The sequence below is a fragment of the Strix uralensis genome, chromosome 23, assembly GCF_047716275.1.
Source record: "Strix uralensis isolate ZFMK-TIS-50842 chromosome 23, bStrUra1, whole genome shotgun sequence".
NCBI classification, from domain to species: Eukaryota; Metazoa; Chordata; class Aves; order Strigiformes; family Strigidae; genus Strix; species Strix uralensis.
In genome coordinates this window covers 9,299,825-9,325,127 of record NC_133994.1, presented here as the reverse complement: position 1 = coordinate 9,325,127, position 25,303 = coordinate 9,299,825, and the positions used below count along the sequence as shown (strand labels likewise).

At 52.4% G+C, this 25,303-nt stretch overlaps 1 protein-coding gene across 2 annotated transcripts in view; it reads right to left on the bottom strand.

The window, feature by feature from the left end:
* EPHA8 (EPH receptor A8) overlaps positions 1-20,628 on the bottom strand; it is a 50,428-nt gene extending 29,800 nt beyond the window's left edge. Inside the window, exons 1-2 of one of the 2 annotated variants that reach the window (XM_074892556.1) lie at positions 20,508-20,628; positions 8,040-8,104 (exon numbers count right to left, since the gene is read on the bottom strand). In XM_074892556.1, coding sequence (XP_074748657.1) covers positions 8,040-8,104; positions 20,508-20,592 — 150 coding nt within the window. In that variant the 5' untranslated portion in view covers positions 20,593-20,628. Of the gene's footprint in view, positions 1-8,039; positions 8,105-20,507 lie in introns of those variants that run through there. The other variant, XM_074892557.1, reaches the window with a different exon arrangement.
* Between the last annotated feature and the right edge of the window lie 4,675 nt (positions 20,629-25,303).

Sequence of the window (25,303 nt, the reverse complement as noted above, 5' to 3'; positions counted from 1 at the left end):
CTGTGACTTCTGTTAGTGCTACGGTGGTCAGAGCAGTCATTTCAGTGACGTACATCTTCAGAACTCCCCCAGCATCTTGCATTTAGGAGAAAACTCTTGCTTCTCACTCCTAAAAAGCTTAAAACAGCCTGGAAAAGACTGTAGCTCCAGGTGCAAACCTCAACAAAAAATCATTCAAAAGGGAATATGGCAAAGGGTGTGAAAGTCAACCCACTTCCAGGAGAGAAAAATATTTCTAGTTCTTTCAAAAAAAATGTCTTATAAATTCCAGAAATTTGCAGGTTCATCCCAGGTCCTAGGGTCACTGAAGACCTGCTCTGTACCCCAGCACTCAGGTAGACAACATGGAAAGGGGCCAGGCTACCTGTGTGCTTTGCTGGAGGGGTGAGCAGCAGCACCCCTCTTATTATGCCTCAGCTTCCCCAACCACAGAGATGATCCTGTAGAAAGTGCTGACACCCAGGATACACTCCTGCCACTTGGCCAAGGGGTACAGGGGTGCCCTAAAGTGTGTGCTGCAGCAGCCACGGCTCAGCTTCCTGCACACCCCTGCACCTGGGCCGGAGGGAGCCAGCCAGCTCCCCGCTCTTGCATCAACGTGTGCACGCACTGCAGCACTGCAGAGGGTGTGGAAATCGTTGTCAAAATTAATCGAGCACAAATTAACACAACATCTGTTTCCTGTCTCTTCCCTGCTGAGTTCCCTGGGGGGAAGCGAGGCAGAGCTGCACACGGGAGGAGACACACGGGGTGAGGGCAGAGCTGAGGGTGGTGAGCAGGGATGTTCCCCGCAGTGCGCAACCAGCTCTCCTCTCCAACATCTATGGGGCTTGGGGCTCTCCAGGAGTGTCTGGCAAGTGAAATAGGAGGTTATTGTGTGCACCAAAGTGCCTTGGCCTCCAGCTAGTGTGATTGCTTTGGGTCTCTAGATATTCACTTCTCTCTTAAATCTGGCAGAGAAGATGGTGCTTATGACCACGGTGTCCCCACACCCCTGTGGCACTGCCAGAGCTGGCAGCATCCTCACCACTGGCGAAGAGCCGCTGCCAAATACCCATCTCCAAGCACCGGCAATGGTTGGCATCAACCACCGAGGAGAACTTGGAGGCTTGGCATTTGCAGCATCGCTCTTTCAAACCTGGTGTTTTTTGCACAGTGACTGGACTATCAGCTCTTTCCCAGGGTCGTGCGCAGCACCTTGAGATCCCAGTCTGAGACTAGCCCAAAACCACCACACCTGTACCACTGGCCTGCAGGACAAGTGCTTTGCCATTGATGGAAATACATGGAGGGAAGGCAGACCACCTGAACTGGTGGCTCAGATGTCACAGATGCATCTCCCCAGTGTGCCACAAGGCAACACAGGTCCCACAAGCTCTGCCAGGTCCCAGGACCCATCAGGCATTTGGGTTGGAGGGACCCGCTTCAGGAATCCCCATGACTTCAAGGGTTTTTCTGTTTCACCTTAATTACAGGCTCATACGGCCAGGGAGAGGAGTCCCTGATGCTGAGTACCATTGGTTCAAGAGCGCAGGCACCGTGCACGCACCCAGCCTCACAGAATCACAGAATCACAGAATCAACTAGGTTGGAAAGGACCTTGAAGATCATCTAGTCCAACCATTAACCTAGCACTGCCAGTTCCCATCTACACCATATCACCCAGCGCTATATCGACCCTACTCTTAAACACCTCCAGGGATGGGGATTCCACCACCTCCCTGGGCAATCCATTCCACTGCCTAATAACCCGTTCTGTAAAGAAATACTTCCTGACATCTAGTCTAAACCTTTCCTGGCGCAATTTGAGGCCATGCCCTCTTGTCCTATCACTTGTTACTTGGTTAAAGAGACTCATCCCCAGCTCTCTGCAACCTCCTTTCAGGTAGTTGTAGAGGGCGATGAGGTCTCCCCTCAGCCTCCTCTTCTCCAGACTAAACAACCCCAGTTCCCTCAGCCGCTCCTCGTACGACATGTGCCTCCTGTCATTGCCTGCTCTCAGCTGACGGTTTGAAGTGGCTTTTATTAAACAAAGCTCAATCCGGCCCCCGTCATTGCGATAAGATCCCCTAGCGAGACGGAAATGAGGACATCATAATTAACGTGGTGAGCGCACCCGTTGCGGGGGGGACATGATTGCATCAGTATTCAGGGGCTTGCCTAATAGTTTAAATTAAAGTCAACACCAGTTATAAAAAAATCTGCCAGATTATGAAAGGCGAAAGATGCAAACACTAGATATCTGGGTGGCTGAGCAAGGTCTTAGAAGTCTCTCAGGGCCTGTGCGGCACAGCAGAGTGGGGAGGCAGAGGAGGAGGAGCAGAGGGGGTGAACACACAAGGAGAGACTCTGTGCCCCTGGAGCAGCAGCTCAGCCTCCTACCACACTTGCGGTGCCTATGGAGGGAGCCGAGTGACAAGGTCCCCCCAGCCCTGGGACAGCTTCCAGGAGGGATGCCAGGTCTGCCTGGCATAGCAAAGCCTTTTCTGCCACTGAGGCATCCAGAACTTTCCTTCTCCCAAGAGCAAGCACTGAGCTATGGCACCTCCCCAGGAGCTGCCAGGTCCCTTGCACCACTGTCACTGAGAGAGAAAAAGAAAAGAGAAGGACGTTATTGCAGCTATAAATCATTAGATGGGAGGCATTAATGGAGATAATCCCCATGAAATCAGTCACTGCTGTGGCTAAGGAGGGATTTGTCAGGCAGTTAACTACCCTGAGCTTCACTGCAGGTGATTAACTCCTGGTAGTGACCATCATCTGAGGAATTAGCAATAACCCAGCATTTACTGAACAAGCACTGGGAGATGAGTTTTTATCTCAATTACTAGTCTAAATCTTTATGTTTCAATGTTCCATTCCTAACCATCTTTTTTTTTTCCAAACAAAATGAGTTTCACCGCAGCTTGCCCTGTAACTTGCAGGTGTTCCTGGATCCAGGCAGAGGCTCAGGATTGGAAGAGAAACACAAGAAATTGCACAAGGACATCAAAGTGATGGAGGGCAGAAGACATGGCCTGGGCAGATGGGAGGTGCTCCAAAGAGAAAGGCATGACCCTGAAGGGGGTTGAAATGGCAAGCACACAGCACAGCTCGGACTGGGGACAGGGTTTTTGCAGGATGGGCTCGCTGGTGTGTCAGACAGGGTTCATCCAAGCCATGTTGGCTGCAGGGCCAGAGCCAGGCAAAAAAAGTCCCCTGCTGCGTAGGCTTTGCTCTGCAAACAGTTCAGTCCCAGGGTGTTTACAGCAGCACTGTACCCCAGCATGAAATCTCCATCCTTGATGTCCAAACACTGCTGAAGGACCATCCTATGGGCAGAAATGTGTCATCTGTGCTCTCAGATGGTTGTTTAAGCAAATCTGATGCCTTTCTGCCAGTTTTCTCTCTGAGCTACTGCAGACTGAGGGAAGAGCACTCGGCTAATTGTGCCCAGGGGCCTCAGGATATGTTCCTGTACCAGGAGCAGAGGGGCAGAGATTCAGAGGTGCAAACCACTTCTGAAGGTCTTTCCTAGTGCTCCCACCAGCAAAGCAAACATGAAGCATGCCAGGCATTGGGCAGATGCCCACCAGGTCTCTGGGCTGATTGCAGCCCATGCAGGGAGGGGGATGCTGTGGGGCCAGACCATGGAGGTGCTTGTGGGGGGCAGGCAGGAGGGTTGTGGGTAGCATGGGGGGCCTTTCTCTGGCACTCAAGGTGCTCCCATTATAATTACCTTTACAAGGCATCATTCAAAGCTCCTTAGATACCCTGTGTCTGAACAAAATAATTTCCTGTTTGACTTTGTAAATCAAAGTAGACGATACAATAATTATTAATAATATGTTGACTTATCTCATCAGCATTTTAATTAGTCAGTAGAAAAGCAATTTGCAAAGGGGCCAATCAGGCTCCCTCTGATCCAGCAGGTCACGTGCCCTGCAAGGAGAGAGGAGAGCAGGGCACTGGGGCAGTGGGGCATTTTGCTGGGGAGCACTGGGAAACCAGAGGCATGGAAGGGGAAGGGGCAGCTTCTTTGACAGCACTGATAAGAGTTTAATTTTCGATGCAAAGGGAGTTGTTCTGGGGCTAGAGAGAGCTGCAAAGCTCCTGGGAGCCCTTTGAAGTTATAATTGAGAGGAGCCGCAGCCTGCGGGACAGGGATGCTCCCAGTGACCCTTCCGCTTCCTGCACGTGTCTCCAGGGTGGAGGTGAGGGGGGGATGCAATTAAACCCCTGAGCCGCAATTACAGCCAATTACCCCTCAGTTAATTGTCTGGCAAGAGGAAATGTCAAAACAGGCCATGAATGCTTCCCTGATGGCTTGACACTCCCCAGGGCCGACAGTGCTGCTGACCCCCGCTGTGCCCATTTCTCCCAGCCCCCTGCTCCTCTGCTCTTGCTGGCCACAGCAAACCCAGAGAGGAAAAAAAACCTTCCTGTGAGGCAAGTTCACCTTGTCCACAGGTGTGATAAAACGTCAGGACTTTGCAAGTGGTACCCTTCCAGTTTTGGACTGCCGATGCTTTGGACTGTGTGGGCAGCTCTTGGATCTCCCAGTCCAGAAGAGGAAACATCTGAGACTGCTGCCTTTCCGCTAGCACCCCCAGGAGCCCCAGAGAGGTGGGAGAGGACTGCAGGTGCTAGAAAAGCAAGCTGTAGGGCACTAGGGACTGAGTTAGTGGACACAAGTCCCCTCAGGCTGGGGACTGGGGCTCTGTGCTGTTTAGTGTCATGCAAAGACCCAGCCAGAGCTACCCACCTCCCCACTGCCACCCATGCGGTGGCCCTCGGCTCACACAGGGAAGGGGAATGGAAATGTGGGTAAATCAAAAACAAGTGTGACTTCAAATCAGGAGGCAGGGTCAGCAGCGTTGTCCCTTGGCAGGAGGATGATGTGACAGATTTGTCTGTCCATGGACAGAGCAGAGACACTGCGGGGAAATGCTGCACCCTTCAGCACCCAGCACATGCTCCAGCCCTGGCTCAGGCAGGACAGCCAGCAGACAGCAAGGGAGGATAGTGCTGGGCCGGGAGGCACTGCCACTGTTTTTCCAGCAGGAGTATCTGAATTAAGGAAATGGCAGCAAAAACAAGGGACCTAAAATAAAATCTCGCTTTCCAGTACACCACTTCAATACTGCACCTGCAACTGGGCTCTACCCAGGCCAGGGTTGCCGAGGTCATGTCACACAGCAGTGGGCAGGGACAGTCCCAGAGACACCAGCAGTACTCCTGAAATGGTGACCAGCAAACTCAGTCCCTTTCCCAGAACAGAGATCACACCAGGCTTGGAACCATGTGTACCCAAGCTACCAAGCCTGTGAGTCACCTGGCATCTCTCTCAGCTGAATCTGAACCCAGTTGTAGTCCTGCTCAGGAGGCATCTGCTCAGGGCCAAATCATCAGCACTGAGAGCAAGTATCCTACAGCAGCTTCTCTGAGACACCAGCACCCTATCTCACCCCCTTTCTATTTCTGCAACTTTACTATTCAAAAAGCACCTGGAGCTGAAGGACCAGAAGGAGGGTAAAGGAATGATACGCTCTTTCAGGATGATGTGATGCAATGGCCCATGGAGAAATAGCCACAGTCCCAACAAATGTTCAGAAGACCCATTAAAACATCCAGCTGGAAAAAGATATGCAAAGTTGTGTGAGAACATCACATCGAAACCCCGACACCCTCCTTGGAGGTGTCCAAGACAGTTTTCACACAGCTCATGGTCATCCTCTTGATAACAAGGCCACAAGTTGGGCAAAAGCACAGGGTAAATGACTTACCTGGGTCTTGTAGGAGGACACAACAGCATGTCCAAGAGGTGGCTTTGGTGTTAGGTGTTATACAAGTCTTTTTGTTTTCCTTTTTCTTATTTGGCATCCAGTATTAACTATCCTTAATAAACATCACTAATAAAGTGGAGACATGTATTAGGGTTCAAGAGTTGCTGGGCTGCTGGTGAAGGGCTGCTGGGCATCTGCAGTAGTGCAAGAGAGCAGCACAGCGGTGGCTGCCCTGCGAGCCAGCCTCAGCACCCTACGGTCACATAATGCATTGCACCTGACAGCCCTAATGGGTCAGGATCCAGGATTCATTCCCTGGATTTGCAGATGTACGATACAGGATGCTGCACCTTAACCCGACAGGGAGGTCCCTGATATGGTGAGAAAGAGGCACCTGTAGGCTCAATCCCTTGTCTGCTTTGGGAGTGCAAGGCCCAGACCAGTCATGCCCGTGTGTCCCCAGGACAGTCAGCTCAGGTGGATTCACCTTCATCCAAGTCATCTAAGTGACGTGATGGATCCCATCTGTGTGTCTGACAGCTAGCAAAGGGCCTGGGGATGTGGTCACACAGGTGTCTGGAGAGCTGGACTCATGGTGGAGGTTCCAGAAGAAGAAGGAGGGTCTTGGGCAGTCTGTGAGCAGTGAAGGGTCTGGCTATGGGGAGAAAATGCTTAGCATGTGGTGAAGGGCAGAGCAGTGGAAGTGGACAAAGGAAAACAGCCTTCACTCCCAGAAACATCCCAGAAACATCCTGCCAGGGGAGCAGAGGAAGCCCTGGTCCCCGATCCCCTGAATGTGCATCGAGCCCCTCCAGGATGCCAGGATTTGGCAGCAAGGCTGGGATAAGGTGGCAGCAGCAGGGTGACAGGACAGGGATCCACACAACTGAGGGCAGCCTGTGCATGACCGTGAAGAGGACGACATCTCCCTCACCCAGGGGAGGCAGAAGAAGGTCTGGAGGCTGGAAACTGAAGCCTGGCAAACCCATGTAGCGATGGTGTTTTAACAGGGACCTGTTAACAACATCGCTATAGGAGCATTTACCACCACTGGCAATTTTGTAGTCAAGGATGTTTTTTTCTAAAAGCTGGGCTTTTCTGAGATGCAAGTGAACTGACAGGTCTGAAGGCCTGTATTTATGCAGGAGATCACATCACATTAGCTCTGTGGTCCCCTCTGACCTTGTACCTCTGAATCTATTACATTTCCAGGATAGTCATCATTGCAACAGCTCACTGCTAAAATTAGAGCTGAGTTAATGATTTAATATATTTACATATATGATAATGTCTGATATAAATCTGATCATTGTTATTATTATGAATTCACAGTTCTGATCACTCCTGTTCAAACAGCACGGGGACTGAAAGTCTCAAGCAACAGATCAATGAAAAGGATTAGAGGCCTGGGAAGATTTCTGTAGGAGGCAGAATTGAAAAGATTAGGACCATTTAGTTCAGAGAGGGGATGAAAAAGAGTGGACATGAAAAATCAACACAGCAGCAAAAGCCAGGTAAGCACCCCAATTTTGCACGTTTTGTGCATGCAGCAAGCCCCACTGTGCCTTGCAGTTGGTCCTGTGTGTATTTATGATATTGTTTCTGTTCACTAAATGAATGAGCAAAATCCTTACGGCCAGGTCACCGCTGCCGTCTGAAACTCACAATTTCCAGAAAGCTGCAGGAAAACCTGGACATGGAAATGTAAGTGAAGGGAGTGTGGGGAGAGCATCCAGCCAGTAGAGATGGCAGACTCACATGAGGGTCACCACCCCTACATCCCTCCCAGCCACGCTGCAGGGCTGTGCATTTACATCCCCATTCCCCATAAGAAACCATCTGCAGGGGATGCTCCCCTGCCCCTCTTGCCCAGTTCCTGCAGCAAACTCCTCTGATTACAGGTGGTTAAGAGCTTCCCTGTCATTTTGGGATGTTCCTCCTGGTGCTCCCCCAGTGCAGCAAGGAATGAGATGCTTCTCGGCGTGAGTGCTCATGGGGCGACCCAGCTTTTGAGTTCCCTCAAAGCTCAGGACCTGGTGACAACCTGGTCCGTACCAAGGAACACGGAGATTTAAACGGCATTTTCAAACCAGCCACATCCCACTGCTAGTCTTTCAGTCTCTCCTTTTCTCAACAGACCTGGTCTCTTTGCCTCATCGGCACTGACCTAGACGCCAGCCTGGGGCTGAGATGTCCATCCACCCTGCCCACAGGGACACCTGGTGACCCATCCCACTGGGGTCCCCCATGTGCCAGCAGCCGCTTCATACTTACCCCATGTGAGGGATAAGTCATCCAGCCCCAGTCCCCCGGGATTGTTGACGTGTCTAGCAAGTTCACTGGAAAACACAGGAGCAAAACACTGCGTTAGAAAGCTTTTTCCCCATCCCCAAAGGGCAAGGAACCAAGTCACCACAAATGACCCCTCCTCACACCCCACTTGTCTCCTGCACCCATCAATCGATGGGGCTGCTGCCAGGGACCTGCCCGGCTATGGAGCAAGGGGATGGCAGCAAATGATGCTCCCCAGAGCTGTTGGTTCAGGGTAGAGTTGGGGTGGGGCTGTATCAGTCCTGGCCATAGGACTGAGAGCAATGTGACCTTTTGGAGGACAAGGGGCTGCAAACAGCAGGTCAGAGGGCATGCAAAACAAAGAGGAGCTGGGGAAGCAAACTCCAAGCATCTGGTTGTCCACCAGTCCCTGAGTGAACACTGATGCAACTGGAGCATCGTTCCTTGTTTGAACACTTCTCCTCTGGAGGCTCTGCTGGACCCTTTTAGGCTCACAGCCCTCCCAGCATCACTGGTTTGAAGTCTGCACTCCAGCAGCCACTGTAATTATGCACTGCAGTGCCCAGCTCCAGCACAAAGTGACCTCCCGTGGTCCTGGCCGACACCCCACTGGAGAGGCCAAACCGTGGGGAACCGGTTGCGTGAGGAGGCCCATCAAAGACAACACTTCAAAAGCTCTGCCACCACCAGGAGCCTGGCTTAACGAGGAGACACAGGCAAATCTGCAAGGAGAGGGGAGCAGCTTCTGCAGGGGGAGAGGCGAGGATGCCTTTTAACGTGTACAGGAGCTTCCCATGGAAACCTGTGCAGTGTCAACAGGAGAGGGGAAAGTGGGATGCCATGGCATTGCTGCGTGCTCAGGGTGACCTTCCCCTGAGTGTCATCTGCCGCCCGGGAGCCCCACACCCAGATCCCGCAGCATCAGGCAGAGGAAAGCCTTGTCGCTGTCTGATAACCACCTGACCTGCTCAGCATCTGGGGAAGGAGCCCAAGCCCCAGCTCCAGAGCACAGATCCAAAGGGAGGGAGTGCCAGCAAGGTGCCCTGACCCTTGGGAGTGAATGCAGTGGAGACCTACATCAGCAAGCCCATGTCTTGTCACCCCTCATCAGCACCAGACTCCCTCAGGGACCCCCAGTGCCTTCAGCTTTCCCCAGCGCTCTTTGCCCTGCAGCCACCCAGTAAGGTCAAGCCCACACTGGACGCTGCGCCCATGCTGGCTGCTTTTCCTCACCCTCGAGCAGCATCCAACTGGACCTCAAGGCAACTTGGTGCAGCATCCCTGCTGCAGCACCAGGTCATGGCTGGTCCCTGGGCTCTGGAGGGATGGTGGTCTTGGTGCAAGGCACTGGCTTGTCACGGTGGGGATGGGGCACATCGGGACAGTGGCTGCAGCCCCAGCATGAGGCTGGGCTCAGCGTGATGCTGGTCCCAGCAGCCGGAGGAACGGGTGCCACTTTCATTTACTATTACCAGGCAGGGAAGGAGACGGAGGGTAGAGAGGAGCAGAGACGTGAGCTGGCTGTGAAACACCCGGACGTCATGCTCCTGACAGAGCAGATTAGGAGCTTTTGAGGCATTTATTAATGTTAGCAGAACAATTTGAAAGAATTTCCAGGGTTTCTTGTGTGACTCCATTGGCCCAACAGCAGGCCGAGCCCCTCTACTCCCGGCACGGTGCTGCTCCCACTGCTAAAGAGGCCCCTTGCCCTCAGCACGGAGTAATTACCTCGGAGATCTCAAATCCATTTTTATTTGTTATTGTTAATCTGAAGATTTTCTGCCTATTTTCCCTGGGTAATTCGCCCAGCAGGAGCCTGGGCTTGGGAGTTTCCCTGCTCACAGTGCAGGAGCACAGTCCCGGTGACCCTCAGCAGGCAGGCTGCGGGGAGGGGACCGCTTTCGCAGACCCTCTCTCCCCCCTGCCGTGGTCTCTGCATCCTCTTTCCCACGCCGAGATGCTCAGTGATGGACACGGCTGCCTCTCACTGCTTTCCAGGCAGCACGAGGAGCCTGCACAGACTGGGGTCCACCTAGAGCATCGCGCCATGGGGAACGATGCTGAAATCGGAGCAGGTGTGGTGGGACATACACCAGGCTTGTCTGCACAGTGGTGTGTGGGACCTGGAGCAGTGTGCTGCACCCCATCCCAACAAGTGGACAATATGGCCGTCACCCAACCTCATACAGATGAAGAAGCCGTCTCCTTGCGAATGTGCTCGTGCAGAAATAACTACACAAGCTTGCACTCCCTGCACACACCCGTGGATCAGATTGCTCATGCCTCTTTGCAAAAGAGAGTGAAGTTATTTCTTTTATTCCTTAGCAAGCATTTCAACCAAGTGCATAGAAGTCCTACGCATTAATCCCACTGCAGTGGGCATTGCACAAATACAAAGACATTGCGTGTCCAAGAGTTCTTGCATTAACTCATGGTATAGCACACACGTCCGTGGCTATGAGCATCCATCTAGCAGCACTACTACATGTTGTGCTTGGATATGGGGAGGCCAATAGTCTCCTGAAACCCAACTGTCCATTTCAGGGAAAGGCTGCACACAGCGCTGAAGGGAACCCGCCCATTGCCTGCGACAAGTGCCCTGTCCAGCCCCTTGAAGGTGATCTCCCAGCTGCGTCACTTCTCCAGGGGTGATGCTCAGAAAGAGCCCTCCCTCGATGCCGCAGTGCGATCAAGACCGCCACAAAGGATCCCTTTCAGCTGAAATGTTTCTCAGAAAACGTGCCAGTTTGGGAGACCTCTGTCCTACAGCTGGGCAATTCTGTTTGATGTTATGGACTGTCTGCACATATCAATCTCAAACCGTGAGCTCCATTTTGTTTTCCTGAGCACCATTTTGTATTTTCCCTATTCTGTGCCTTGGCCTTGACTCGGCGTATTGAGCCAAAACACCAGGAGGTGTCAGGGGAAATTCTCGCACTGGTGGAAAAGCTGTCAAGCCTGATTGCCTGTTCAGATGGAAGCACCTAGGAGCAAGCAGGTTGCTTCCCCAGCTCAACTGGGGTCTTGAGACAGAGTCTGATGCAAGACAGACCTACTTGCTCCTTTATAAAGTCACATCATATCATGTTGCATGAGCAGCGTACATTGCAATCTCATAGATTCAGATTATGCAGGAGTCGAAGACTAGGTGTATGTATATGCATATGATATATATTTATACCTATGTCTTTATTTTTATGTATCTATATCATCTATATCTGTATCTATATATCATCTACATCTATATAGCTATAGCTGTATCTATATCTATACCTATATGTATATCCATATTTGTATCCGTACCTGTATCTACTAAATTGTAAACCACTTGGGATGAGTGAGGAAGCCAAGGCAGGGACTAGCATCCAGAAGATGTGTGTTTTGCCTGCATCCGTATATCTCTTGCCACATATCTATATCTATAAAGAGTGAACGCTCAGAAACCTTTCCCAACACCGACAGTGGTGGCCATGGCTCCTGCAAGGGTGTATTACATGTGTGGCACCTTGGGGTCCCACATCCAAGCATCCCGGACTCAGGAACGGTGCCATGGGAGCCATGGCTGCCAAGCCCAAGGGATCCTGTGGACCCTCAGCCTGCGCAGGGGTGCATGGTGGGGTGGTAGGACAAGCCTGGGGTTGACACGCTGGGGGATGCACTGAGACACTAGAAGAGCAGTGGGGGACCAAAGAGGGCTCTGAGCTCCGTCATTAATTTTTAACCCACTGCAGCCTTCACTCTAACTACTCCACTGTCTCCTTCCCAGGCAGGGGCTTTGTAGCGCAGGCGTGGGGAGGAAGGGTCAGTGGGAGCAGCCCTGTTCCCTTGGGCTTCAGTTCCTCTCCACCACAACTTCAAAAGCCTTCCACGATTCACAGCAAGGCTCCCCGCCCCCCCCCCCCCCCCCCATGCAACAACGCCTTTTGCATTGATAATGAAACTCTTATCAGTACAGTTAGGTGCTCCTGCTCCCTGCTACCCAAAGACTGGCAGGCTCATCCCCCACAGCCACATGTGGGTCTGCACACCCTACACCAGCTCCACAGCCCCACTTGGTGGGGGAACAACACGGGGAGGGTTGTTCACAGCGGGAAGAGAGAGTTGGGGTATGGGAAAGAGGCAGGGAGAAGGTCTCTGAGAGGAGGGAACAAGGGCTGGCGACATTCATTTCCCATAAGCTCAGGCAGGACTTTGAAGGGACAGGTGGGGCCAGGGCGGGTCAGCTATTTGTGTCCCACCATTTAATCGAGGGGCCTGCTGAATAGCCAGGCATGACCTTTCCAACTCAGGAGGCAAATCTGAGCAACAAAGCTGTGTCTTACTGGTCTCGGAGCATCGTGGGTGGACAGGACAGAAAGCTTTGCTTTCATCTTCCCCCTCCCCAGGACAATGTTTATCTTTAAAGAAAGAAAAATAGTAATTTATTCACCAACATGCAAGGCCAGCTACTGGGGCTTCGAGGTAAAAGCAGCAAGCCTGGAGGGTAGATCAGCTCTTCCTATTCGGGAGCTGTGCGCAGGGGATGTGCCCACGGCTCCAGGTCCGTTCCACGGCCGTGGGGTGCTGCACACCAGTGCTCTGCCTCACGAGCAGCCGGATCCAGGCAGGCTTTGTCAAGCAGCTGCTTCTCCACGAGGCTGCAAGTACTAAGGACACAGCGGGGATGGTGCTCGCATCGGCACCCGCTGGCCTTGGCTGCCCACAGAGGAAATTTAGGAAAGCATTGCAAGCAGATATAAAAGATGTCACCAAATCCGGCAGGAACGTGGGATTTCCACATTTCTGGAAATGCCAGAATGAAGCTGAAAAAAAAGAAAATTAAAAAGAAACATTTTCAAACAATTGCCGTGAAAAAGCAGTGCTGCTTTTTGGATGTGCCCTAATTCCCATTTCAGGATTTCTTCTCAGACCTCTGGATTGTTGCTGTGAACTTTCTGTATTTAATTTTATATCGTTTTGTAATGCATCAGGAGTGGTAATGCCCATAAGGACTGCCCAGAGGGTCACCCCTTTTCAGTATACCAGGAGCAGAAGATACTTTGATGTAGGAAGAAAGCTTGTTTGTTCAATCAGTGCTAACAAAAAGCTGCAGTTCAGGTTTTAAAAATAAAATGATCAACCTGATCCTTCCAGACCCTGCATGATATCATGTAAGATAATGTGCAACACAAGAGCATAACCTGTGGTAGGACTGAGGTGTCATGAAATAATGTAAAAAATGAAACAAAACAAAACAAAACACCCTGAATAAAGTATTTCCAAGGCTAAAAACCTTGAAATTACAGGGCAGCATTTTTTTTTCCCCCAGAAAAAAAAAAAAAAAACCACATCAGAAGCCAAACAACAAAAAAATGTTCCCTCTCAGAAATATAGGTGAGAAAATATAGATGTAAAATGCTTGTGTTTCCTATTTGGTTTGAGACTCTTGATGCTCGTGTGTGGTGGGGCCAGCCAGAGCAAATTGGGCACACTGGCTTAGGCTACCCAAATTAAAGCACACACGCTACCCAGACAGGGTGTTATAGCACCAGTGTGCATCCCCACATTGTGTCACACACAGGCTTCAGTGCAAACTGTGCGTGGCCAGAGCTGAACATAAATAACTGACTGGAAATATTAAAAAACTACGGGCTGTCCCAGGGCTTGAGGATGGGCTATATGGGGCAAGAACGGAGGCTCCGAGTGAGAGGTGAGCACATATCCCTGTTCCCAGTCCAGGAGCTCATGCCAGTGGGAAAGGAGCTATTTCAGACTCAAGGGGCGGTTGGGCTTGTTGTAATTCAGGGCAGAAGCCAGAGGAGGAGGTGGGAAGGCTCTGCGGATGGGGGGAGTGAGAAAGGTCAGGGAGACAAGAAATTCCATGGAAACATCCAATGCAAACAGGGCAAGGGACAGGACTAAGGCAAGGCTGCGGAGGGGGCAGGCACTGGGGAGCGCCAAGGGCAGCTGAAGGGTCCGTGCAGCCCTGGAGGATGGCTCTGCAGCCCTGGTGTCCCCAGGTCTGGATTTGGCCATCTGGGAGTCATGCAAGTCCTTTCCATCACAATGTCCGCAGCCTAAGGGACGGCAAGATGACATCAGCAGAGAGGAGGCCACGCCTTGCACAGCCACCCCTTGGCATCTTGTTTGGCTAAAGCCCTGCAAGACCTAATCCATTCAACCCACACACTGTCAAAGGACGGCTTCTTGCATCCCTGACCAGCGTCCCCAAACCCAGAAGCTCAAAGAACAGGTATGGACCTGTGCTCGAATAAGGACTTCCCACTTTCCACCAAGCTGCAGTCCCAGGTTCAGGGACAGGCTGAATATCTCGTGCCACCAGTAATGCAATATCGTGACAGTCTTTAAAAATTATGCAGTAGAGTTTTCTAACACAAAATACACCTGCTCTGCTTGCGGCAAGCAAAACCTGTGTGGTACAGACTCGAAAAAATGGGAGCCCTCCTTGGAGGGGTTTGTGCCGGTGTCCTCACACCAGCCCTGCTTCCCTCTTCCATTTTCTCACATTTTTTCAGTATAGCAAAATAGACACAAATGCGTTTTCAGCTTTAGCTGCTGAGGTTTGTGATTTCTGCTGCGTTTTTTTGGGAATCAAAGCTCATGCCAGGCAAGACCCTACTGTCATCCCAGGTCTTTATCCCAGAGCACCTCAACGTTTCCACCTGTAAGCCACACGCCCACTCGGTTATGTCCTGCCTGCTCAGGATTTTGCAGATTTCTTAACCAAAATCGTGACTCGCCTGTGTCACTTCCAGACGTTTCCCATGCACAGCATTTTCACAGCACTGAGAGGGACCTGGTGCTGGAAATCTGTGTCTGTAGCAGAGCCCATGAGTCTGTCAGCAGGACAAACCCTGCAGCACCCCAAAAAAGACACCCTGCCCTTCCCACTGACTCCTGCATCCCAGCAGTCCTGAGTTTTATCCTCCCTGGAGGATTCACTAGGGAAATGTGGATTTTTGCAAATGTGCTTGCTTATCTGGATTATCTGAAGGGGCTTTGGATGGCAGTTTTTCAGGCTGCTGGATGCTTTTTCCCTAATTTCTCTGAGGATGTCTTTTTGCTCTCACACCAGTTGGCCACCCTAAACCATGCTTAGCTGTTTGTACCCCAGTGACATTTTTAAAGCAAGTTAATTTATTTTAAAGGCAATTACTTTGCTCTTTTAAAAATAGATTTCTAAAATGGAACATTTTCATGGACAAAAATACCAATACTAAAAATGTTTCAGGGGACAGGCAGAATATCTCATGCCGCTGGTAATGAAATACCACAAGAGTCCCTAAAAATTCTATGGGAGGTACATAACACAAAAGGTATTTCATCCAAGGAAGGATCTGGTGACTCGTGCACGCCCTTGATGCTGGGATGGAGCTGGTCTATCCAGCTGCAGCCAGTGCTGTTGCCCCTCACATGGTTAAGGCTTTTTAAATATGAGAAACTGGAGATAGAGCAGAAGATACCACAGGCAAAACCATGATACCAGGGTTGGAGGAAAAAAAATATGAGAGAGGGGAACTTACAGAGCCAAATCTGCTTGAGCCCATGACCGGTGCAAGGCACCCGGTTGCAATCGGCGTACTTTCACAACAGAAAAATATGGGCTCTTTAATCTAGCAAGGAAAGCCTAACAGGAACAAATGGCTGGTAGGTGAAGCCAGGCAAATTTGTATTAAGGAAAGGAGAGGTCCAATTTTTTAACGCTGAGGCTGATGAGCCATTGGAACAAATTATTAAAGGCAGCGATGAGTCTCCTTTGCCGATGTCTTCAGATAAACGTCGAATACCTTTCTGGATGGTATCCCTGGGCCAAACGCAGTTCAGTAGACTAATTTGGTGTGTCTGGACTTGATCCATAAAGGAGTTACATCCTTTATGTGGTTATTTATGACCCTAACCACCGCATATCTACACAGGCAGGACATCGGGGGTTTTTGTTTCTTTTTGAAGGAAACGTAACTGCACGATCCCACCGGTCACTTTTGAACTACCAGGGCAGAAGGGGTTAATCGTTTCTCTGTGGCAGAGGAATAATTTTGAGTGTTGGTCATGCAAACACGCTGGGGTTAGGAGAATGAACTATCAAAAACTGTCAGGGTATGAATAGAGTTATCATATGAATGGATTTGCCCCTGGAGATAAAGACAGCACCGAGGGCTGCCAGCAAGGCGAGCAGGGACATGCGAAACACAGGACCCGACCGAAACAAAGAGCGGAGGTGTCAGGATGTCTTGATGAAACCGGCGCACCCTGGAGTCTTGCCTGACGGGACCCGCGCGCTGATCCCAGCCGGATGCATGGGATGAGCCGCTCTCCCTCCCTCCCTGGCTGAGCATCTTTTGGGGCTGGGGTTCGTTGTTTTTTTCCTTTTTTTTCTTTTAGGTACAATATTTTTCTAATAATTTCTCAGCAGTCGAAAACATAGGGAATTCCTTCATCCCTGTAGTAATTTATCAGATTTTCAGTTGTACTTAAATTTGGATTCATCAGATATATTTCCACTGTCATCAAAATGGGTGCCAATTTATTTTCACAGTAAATAAACCCCTCATGATTTCAGGAAACAAGAATTCAAGGAAAATGAAAAAAAAGCTCATAGACTAGGTGCATTTTGTGCACCGTTATGTTATTTTTCTGCAAATTTGGGGGTTGATTTTCCAGAAGTTTTATAAGCTATTAATACAAGAAGGATGGAAATGAAGATGAGACCAGAAACATATCCCCATGAGCCTACCTAAAATCATGAAAGTATTAGCTTTATATCAGCATTTTGGGAACAATCAAAAAATTACACACCCCAAAAATTTTTTTTTTTTTTTTCTGGCAAATACAGCCCAAATCAACTCCCTGTTTTAAACTAATGTTTCTCCATCCCCCCATAGCCAAAAGTCTGTATACCTAAAACCTCTTGTTTTCTATTCTTACGGAGGAACACAACATCCTCACAAGCTTTTTACAACTGAAAAAGCTATTTCCTCTCCCTTTCAGCGCTTTGCTTCTCCCGCAGCCCCGACTTCGGCATTGCTGTAGAAGGGGTAGAAAAGTAGCGTTGAATAAACGCACAGATTAGTTTTTACCTCTTTTTCTGTTTGAGCAGAGGGGCAATTAATGAGATTACAATCGAGAGATTAGCAGGGGAGATTGCTACAAACCCTTCTTCTGGCCCCCATTTCGGCAGCGCAGCAAGCTGCTGGATTTTCCCAAGGACTCTGGTGCTCTCCTGCACCCCATCCTTGTTGCGGGGAGGAACAAAACATCTCTATCATCGACCCCATGGTGTGGGAAAAAGGTGGGCATGCCTGTGTCATCAGCTCTGCATCCTCCCCAGTACGCTCCCTGTACATCACCCTACCCCTGTCACCCGCCGTTTGCCTCGGCCATCCCTACGTGCCCTGAAATGCTGGGGGAGATGCCCCCAGGTCCCCCTTCCCTGCTGCACCATGTTCCCCACTGAGGTACCACGTCGCTTGTGGGCCATGGGGTCCATGCTGTGATGGGGAGGAAGGTCACCCGCTTCATGGATGGCAGACAGAGCTGAGCTGGAGGCATCATCTGGGAGGGAGAAGACCCCAGCAGCAGCATTTGAAGTTCCATTTTCTGGTAGAAAAATACAATTTTGTCACCCCCTGCCCAAGATCCAAATGTGATAATTTCTGCTTGTCTGATTTTCTTTTGATACAACAAAGATAGTTCATGTTTTATTATTTAACTTCAATTTGTGGTGTCATATAAAATATCCGCTTTAATATTTTTGCCTGTGCAACTCAGTGTGCAATAGTGTAAATATTTTAGCCCATCACACTATCTTCATATTGTTGAAAGTAACTTTTCTACCTCCCTGCTCTAAAACAATTTAACAATTTCAGACAAAATTTTTTCAGTGCTCCAAATGAAAATCTTCCACATCCTGCAAATTTTCACCCATCTAGAAAAAAAATCTGAGTTTTGACTTTCAATGTATTTTGCAAAGGCTGCCGCGCTGAAATATGGGGATTTCCCACAGAACGGCAACTCCCTTTTCCTCCCATTTCCAGGGCACCCACTGCATGCAAGACTGAAAGGAATAAAAAAATATAAACTCAAAACTTCTTGGACCAAATCTTTCAGGAAAGTGAAAGGCACTGCGAGATCTTGGAAGAGGAAGAAAATCAGACTGAAGCCATTTCTTCAGGTTAATGCACATCTTTATATACCAATTGCCTTGCAATATGCGCACGCAGAGTGCAGCACACACCGGCCTTAAATTTGCTTTGTGGCTGTAATTTTCTACCCTGCAGCTCTCAAAGAAGCGATGTTTTTGCTGGGCAGCATGGCCAGAGATACATGGCAAGAAGCAGACTGTGGCAGCGGCAGCAGGCGGAGGTCACAGTCAGCAGCAGCGGGGCACCTTTGTGCACCACAGCTACACCCTCACACCGTAACCGCACGTGCCAGGCACTCTAGAAATGGGGTAGCAAAGCCCAGCATAACCGGAGTGCAGGAGACACCAGGGCTCTGCTGCACTTTCCAACATATCTCAACGTTTCTAGTCCCATCACCATGCCCGGGAGCTCAATGACCGGCACCACAACCACGCCGGCACAGACACTGCCATCAGCCCATCCCAGCACCCTGAGATGCCGCGTGCTGGCAGGAGCCTGCAGCCACATCCCCAGCTCCACTCCCTGTATCGCGGAGCCCGTCCAGCACTGAGCTGCCCCATGCCACCACAGAGCAGTTCCCCAATACCTGCAGAGGCATGAGAATCCTTGGGGGCAGCAGATGGAGCACCACCAGCTTTCTTCGGGGTCCCACACTTTGTCCTGATGCCATCTAGCACCTTCTGCCTGGTCTAACCCAGATCCAGCCCGCTTGGTCTTCCCCAGAGCCCAGTTCATCCCCAGCCCCACACATCCCTCTGACCAAGGCTTTTACTGAGACTAGCTTCCCTTTCCAAAAAGTATTGCAGGAAACCCAGGTATTTCCCAGCCAGGGACAAGCAGACAGCAGTCCAGGGCCTGGCGGTTCATACAGACACCATAAAACCCACCCCAGCAGCCAGCAATCTCCTCCACAGAGGAAAGCAAAGAGGCCCCAGCCTCGCTTGTCCATGCTCAGGGTTAGTGAAGTTCAGGCAGGGCTGTTTGGCGGCTTTGCAGGGCTGCAGCGCTGAGAGTCCGGGGCACTGCGGGCAGCATCCTGCACCATGGGGGTGTTGGGGTACTGGGGTCCCATCCTGCACCCACACAGCCTGTCCCCAGTAGCGAGAGCCCAATGCATCATCCCACAAGGAAAGACAGTGGAGAAAGGAGCAGGAGGAGTGCCAGGAAGCAGACAGCTGGCAGAAAACTGGGTTAGGACCAGCAAATAGCTGGAAATGGGAAATACAGGTGAGGAAGACAGGCTGGGTGGGAGGGGAGATTCAGGTGGTGTTGGAAGATGGCAGTAGGAGCAAGGACCTAGCCCAGCAGGGTGCCACAAAGTGCATGAGGTATTGTGGTGCCAGCCCGTGGGCCTCCACATGCCGGAAGGAGGGCAGGGATGCAAGGGCGGGAGAAGGGAGGAATGCCACTGCCGCCACCAGGTAGGGGCACCAGCACCAGGGCTCACTGCAGAGGGCTGTGCCGTGCTGGCCGCGGCTCTCAGGCATAGCAGAAGGGAGGAAGGATGCTGCTGCCGGTGCCAAGGACATGCTCGGGAGCGGGAATGGCAGATCTCCGGGTGATGAAGATAAGCAGACCTGGGAAGCAGCCGTGCCACTGCTGCCAGTGCAGACGGAGGCAGGAGAGCGGGTGGGTGGCAGGCAGTGGGAGCAGCGCTGCCGAAGCTGAGGGGGGCCTGAGATGCTGGAGCAGGGTTGCACTGCTGACAAGGGCCAGGAATGAGTGCAGCTGGCAGCAGGGTAGAGTGGCTGGGCAGAGGGAGCAGGCCTGATGTCAGGAGAGGGGTCCCTGGCTGCATCCCTGCTTTCCACTTCAGAAGTTTCCAGCCCTTTCCCCCACAACAAGTTTCCCACCTTAGTGCCCTTCCAGCTCCCCGCATCCTCTGCACACCTTCCCGTGTCCACATGCTCGCTCCATCACAGCGCACGCCGCCTGGCCAGAACGCACGGCTGCCACCAGCTCTGGTGATGGGGATCGCCATGGCTGAGCTGGTGCCTGTGTCCCTGTCCCCTCTGCAGCCACCTCTGCACACTGCAGCAGAGCCCTTGCAGGGGAGGCCAGGCAGAGGTAGCAGGCATTGCTGCAGAAATCAAGTCCTCCTGCCCAGCTCAGAAGTTTAGCCTCTGGTGCAAAAGCTCCAGGATCAGCAAACTCAGGCAGGCAGGAACCCGAAGCCGCGCTCCCCTGGGAGGAGGAAGCTAAGCACAGCAGAGCGAGGAAGCCCATGCGGAGGCATCCAAACAGCCGCAGTGATCCTGCAGGTCCCCCCAACACTGCCCCGTCATGCCAGGGCCACCCCAGTTCCTACCTTCGCTGGTGGTGGCAGAGAGGCAGGCAGCCAAAGCGATGACGATGGAGAGCGAGGATGTCAGAACCCCTTGTGCCCATGCCATGGTCCAGCGGGGCCACCAGGAGTGGGACAGGGCCACCTCAGTTGTCCCAGCACCTCTGCGAGTGAGCGCCCAGAGCTACGGCACACGCCGGCTAATGCAAAGGCACTTTGCGCACATTGCTCGCATCCACACAGGCGAGCGGCTCGGCAGGGAGGGAGCAGCCTGCCTGTCACCGCTCGCAAGCCAATGGGGTGGGTGGGCTCTGCAGCAAGCCCCCCTTTCCGTGCTACACGCGCACGCTGTACCCAGCCTGAGCATCCGGACGGCGGACTCCCGCTCCCCACTGCCATCCATCCTCCCTCCCTCGTGATGCTCAAGCAGCCCCCACTGCTTCTCGCGTTCTCCATCCCTCTTCGCTGTTCTCATCCGGTTGCTGTGAGAGCCAAACTTGCAGCCTGAGCCGCGGCCCAGGGGGGAGTTCTGCACTTGGTTGGGGTCAGGCATGAAGGAGCCGGGCTTGCCATTTAGTTCTGGTGTGTACAGAGATGAAAACCCCTTGCACATGCTCCTTGTCTGGGGCTGGGGAAGACAGGGAGAACCCCCCCGTCCCTTGATGCTTTTCATGACACATTGTCCTGGGATAGACACTCTCCACTAACCCTTGAGCTGGGACAGCGGGAGCAGGGGACAATGTGGCCAGGGCTGACAACATCCAGCCTGTTCACAGCCATGTTTCCAGCCACCTGAGAGAGGGCCAACCCCTTCAAAAGCAGAGTTTGGGAGGATGCAGCAGTTGTCCCAGGGTGGGAAAGGCCAGGCACTGGGCAAGGGTGCCTTGTGACAGGGGTCTGGGCTGCCTTGGGAGCACAGAGCATCCTCCCCACAGCCCTGTTGAGGAAGCCTCTGCATCTCTCTTGCTTGGAGATGCCAGAATTGCCAAGCTGAGTGAGTACCTTGCTCAGCATTAAACACTCAGCTTCTAACAGACCCCCTGCAGTGGCCATGACTGTTTCCCCATCTAAATGCTGAACCATCACTAATACCTGCCCATGGTAACCACAGATGCTGACTCCCACCTATGCCACGTGTGGTGGGGTTTTTCTCTCTTCCATGTGCTCATGTCCAGGAGACTGATGTATGATTGCAGCCCTCCCCCACCCCCAGCAACTCCCTGCAGAAAAAGGCACATGAGGGAGGACGGGCATCTCTCTTGACTGTCAGGCCATCCGTTGGATAAAACTTACCCCAGACTTGCTCAGTGGGCTCGGGACAGGGCGGAGAGTGTCACACTCTCCATTCCACCCTGGATCCCAGCATGTTCCCTGGAGATGCTGGACCCCATGCTGGCACACCTCATGGCACTGCCAGCAGCTTCCTACATGCTGGGGTGAGAGGGGTTCCCTGCCCATCTCACAGCACATGGTGGCAACAATTCCCCATTCAGAACAGTCGAGGATTGTGCTTGCAGGGACATTTCTGCACCACTCATCACCAGGACCTGGGAACAGCCCAGAGAGTCAGGTCACTCCAAGTTTTTTGCTCTGCCTGCCTGGGAAGCCATCCACCTGGAGACAGCACTGGAGAGATCCTGTCATCAGCGGTATCACGGGATGGGCTCGAAGAGCAGCTCAGGCAGAGACACAGCTGCGGCTCAGGGAGGACTCCAGCAGTTCCCAAGGCAGCTGGCAGAGGCTGAGCAGTGCTGTCAAGCCAAGGGTGCAGCTAAGTGGTGGTCTTTGCAGCAGGCCTTGGGGCAAAGGGGTCAGGATTGATGGTTTCCTGGATAGCACCAAGCCACAGTGAAGCCCCAGGGCAGCAGGCCATGATGGTTGCACCCCTGCAGCTGGTGGGAGAGCTGCTATCACATTGCTAATCCAACCCAGCAATCTCCTTGTGCTGAAAGGGCTTGTCACGGCTCCGTACTGGATCCAACTCTTTGTCACCCAGTGCCCAAGCAGAGCCAGATATGCCAGAGGGACACCATCCACACTGCCACCATCTCAGTCACAAGCTCTGGAACTGAACCTGTGGGGAAGCAGAAGCCAGCTTTGGCCTTGCAGTACTGCGTGATGCCCACTTCCAGTGTGATGCTCTACTGCAGGGGGTTAACCCTGCAGACCTCCAACACAACCCAGGCACCCATGCAGGCTCTCCTTTCCCCTGGTGCCAACCCAGCCCCATGTGTCCCAGGAACGTGAGGCCTCCAAGTCTCACAGAGGTGCCCAGAGCTACCAGATATTGCACCTCCCCACAGCTTTGGGCTTTGTCACAACCCAGGATGCCAGAGAAGCTGCAGTTACATGGGCACTGTTACAGAGTGTAAAGTGGCTTTGCAGGAACCAGGACACAGTGGCTCCAGAAGAGTGTCCCCCAAATCCCTCCCAGGGAATGGGAGGCCTCTCAGATACACTGTCAGCTTTGGGAAGAGAGGATCATGTGTATTGGGGTGCCTGCATGCAGTGGTGGGTGTATCAGGGTGCTGAGCTTTATTGGAGGACTATGCTGGCTCAGTGTGAACTGCATACCATAATGCAGTGCATGCAGGCAGAGCACCAAAGGGGTGTGGGGGTAGGGGCAGGCATCTCGGTTTCACTGGACACTTGATTTTTGCGGTCAGGATGTGCCTCGTGTGCATAATTAGTGCATGTGCCTGGAGGAGGCTGGGCACTGTCAGGAGTTCGTGAGCTGGTACAGGATGCAAACACTTGAGAAAGAGCCTGGGATGCTCCTGTCTGGAACTGCAGACCCTTTACATACCAGGATCCACCTGCAGCCACAGACACGGTCACAAGGCATCCCAAGAACCCCAAACAGCGCAGGAACCAGACACATGGAAGGCATCATTCCAGGATCCTCCCCACCAGCATCCCTCCCCGGGCTCCCAGTCACCACTCCCCAGCCTGAGCTGGATGGGGCATGACACGCAACCACCAGCTGCCCCCCCCCCATCTCACTGCATGCTGCTGCTGCTTCCACTCCCCGGCAAGTCTCTTGCCGTCACCACGTCCCTCAGACATGGTCCCACACCTGACTGTCACAGAGATGGGAAGGATATTTATAGATGCTGCGGAGAGAGTAAAGTGCAGCTCAGACAGGGAGGATCAGCAAAGGAGGGGAGCCAAGCCTGGCTATCCATCCTTTCAGCACTACCCAAGCCATTGTGCATTTACCAGGGAGGCCACAGCCTCCTCGCTAATTCAGCAGCTCAGACCTGAGTGGCTGTTGCCCTTTTCACTCCGCTTTGCACCAAGGGATTGCCCACTGCAGCCCTGCAAGAGTGAACCCATGCCTGGGCTAGTGGGGAGGTCAGCCCTGCCTGCCTCCAGTGTCCCTGCTCCTCCTGGGTCAGGAAAGCAACATCCAGGCACTTCTGTTCTCCTGTAGCATTTGCAGGGCCAGGCACCCCTGGGCCAGGACTGGTGCAGGCAGCGTGGGTGGCAGACATTAAGGGAATGGCACCATCTCCAGGACCCATGCCACTCCGTGTCAGGCCATCAGCAGACCCAGGACCCCCGCTCCAACCCCTGCAGAGAAGGGGATGGTCAGGGCAGGGAGCAGAGCCATGTTGCAAGTCTCCATAACCCCGGTGCCTATCCATCCATCTCTCCCCTGCTGTACATCCCTTTCCCAGGAGGAGAAGTGCCGAGAGATGATGGGGCGTGGGTGCCCTCTCCCAAGCCCAATGTGCATCCCTGTCCCACTCACAAGGTATCTGTGAGGAGGAGGAGGATGAACTGAGTGGGTCCCCAAGCACAGGTTACACGGCACAGAGGTTCAAGATCCTCCTGGCAATGCAGTGTTCCCCTGCGGGTGGGGGGACAGGAGCACTGAGGGGGGCTTTCCCCACACAAATGGCTGTGCACAATGCCCCCTCCATCTCTTGCACAGGCAACAGCCCTGAATCCAAGGACCTTTTAAAACTGGGATTAAACAAGTCAGGTTCCTACTGCCTTCCCCACTCCAGCCCTGAGCCCTCCAACTTGGCCTCCCCAGCAAAGCCCCAGGGGTTGCAGGATAAGAGGGGTGTGCTGGACCCATGCAGATGGTACATCCCCCTCTGCACTTTCACATGGCTGTGGCATCCACCAGAAAAAAAACTTGCATTTGGTGCCCAAGCTAAGCTGTTAGCAGTAATTCCGAGTGCACTTCAGTGTAACCCATGTAATGATGCATGTGGACAGCCCTTTAAACTGGCATCTAATATATAAACATGCCAACAAGTTATCTACATTGATATAACAATTCATCTGGAGCAATACCCATGCTACATCAGTATCACTGTAATTCCTTGTGCTGTATTGGGGCTGGGACAGATTGCTCAGCAGCAAGACCAGGCACCACAGGGACCACATCTCCCTCCTCCTTGCCTTCTGGTCAGCCTGCACAGGGTTCTTTTCCCTCTCCACTGCACTGGGGTTTTTCTTTTCCTAATGTGTTGGGCCCCCTTTTCAGCAAGGTGCCTGACCTGAGAAGCAGGTGGATTGGTGCCTTCCTTGCTTACCCCAAGGGGTTCATCAGTATCGCCATCATCACCTGACCTCTTCCCCCACAGAGCAGCCTTTGAGCCAGCATCTTTCACGAGATGCCATGGCCAAACATCTTGCCTAGCCCTTCACCATGGCCAGGTGGAGGATGCTGCTTCCCTCCTCGTTACCACAGGCAGGTGCCTGGTTCCTTCTATTAACATCAGCGGAGAGGGTCAGCCCTTGGCATCAGTTGTGATGAGGTATGACTGTGGGAGGCCCTTGGCCAGCTGAGCAATCAGCATCCA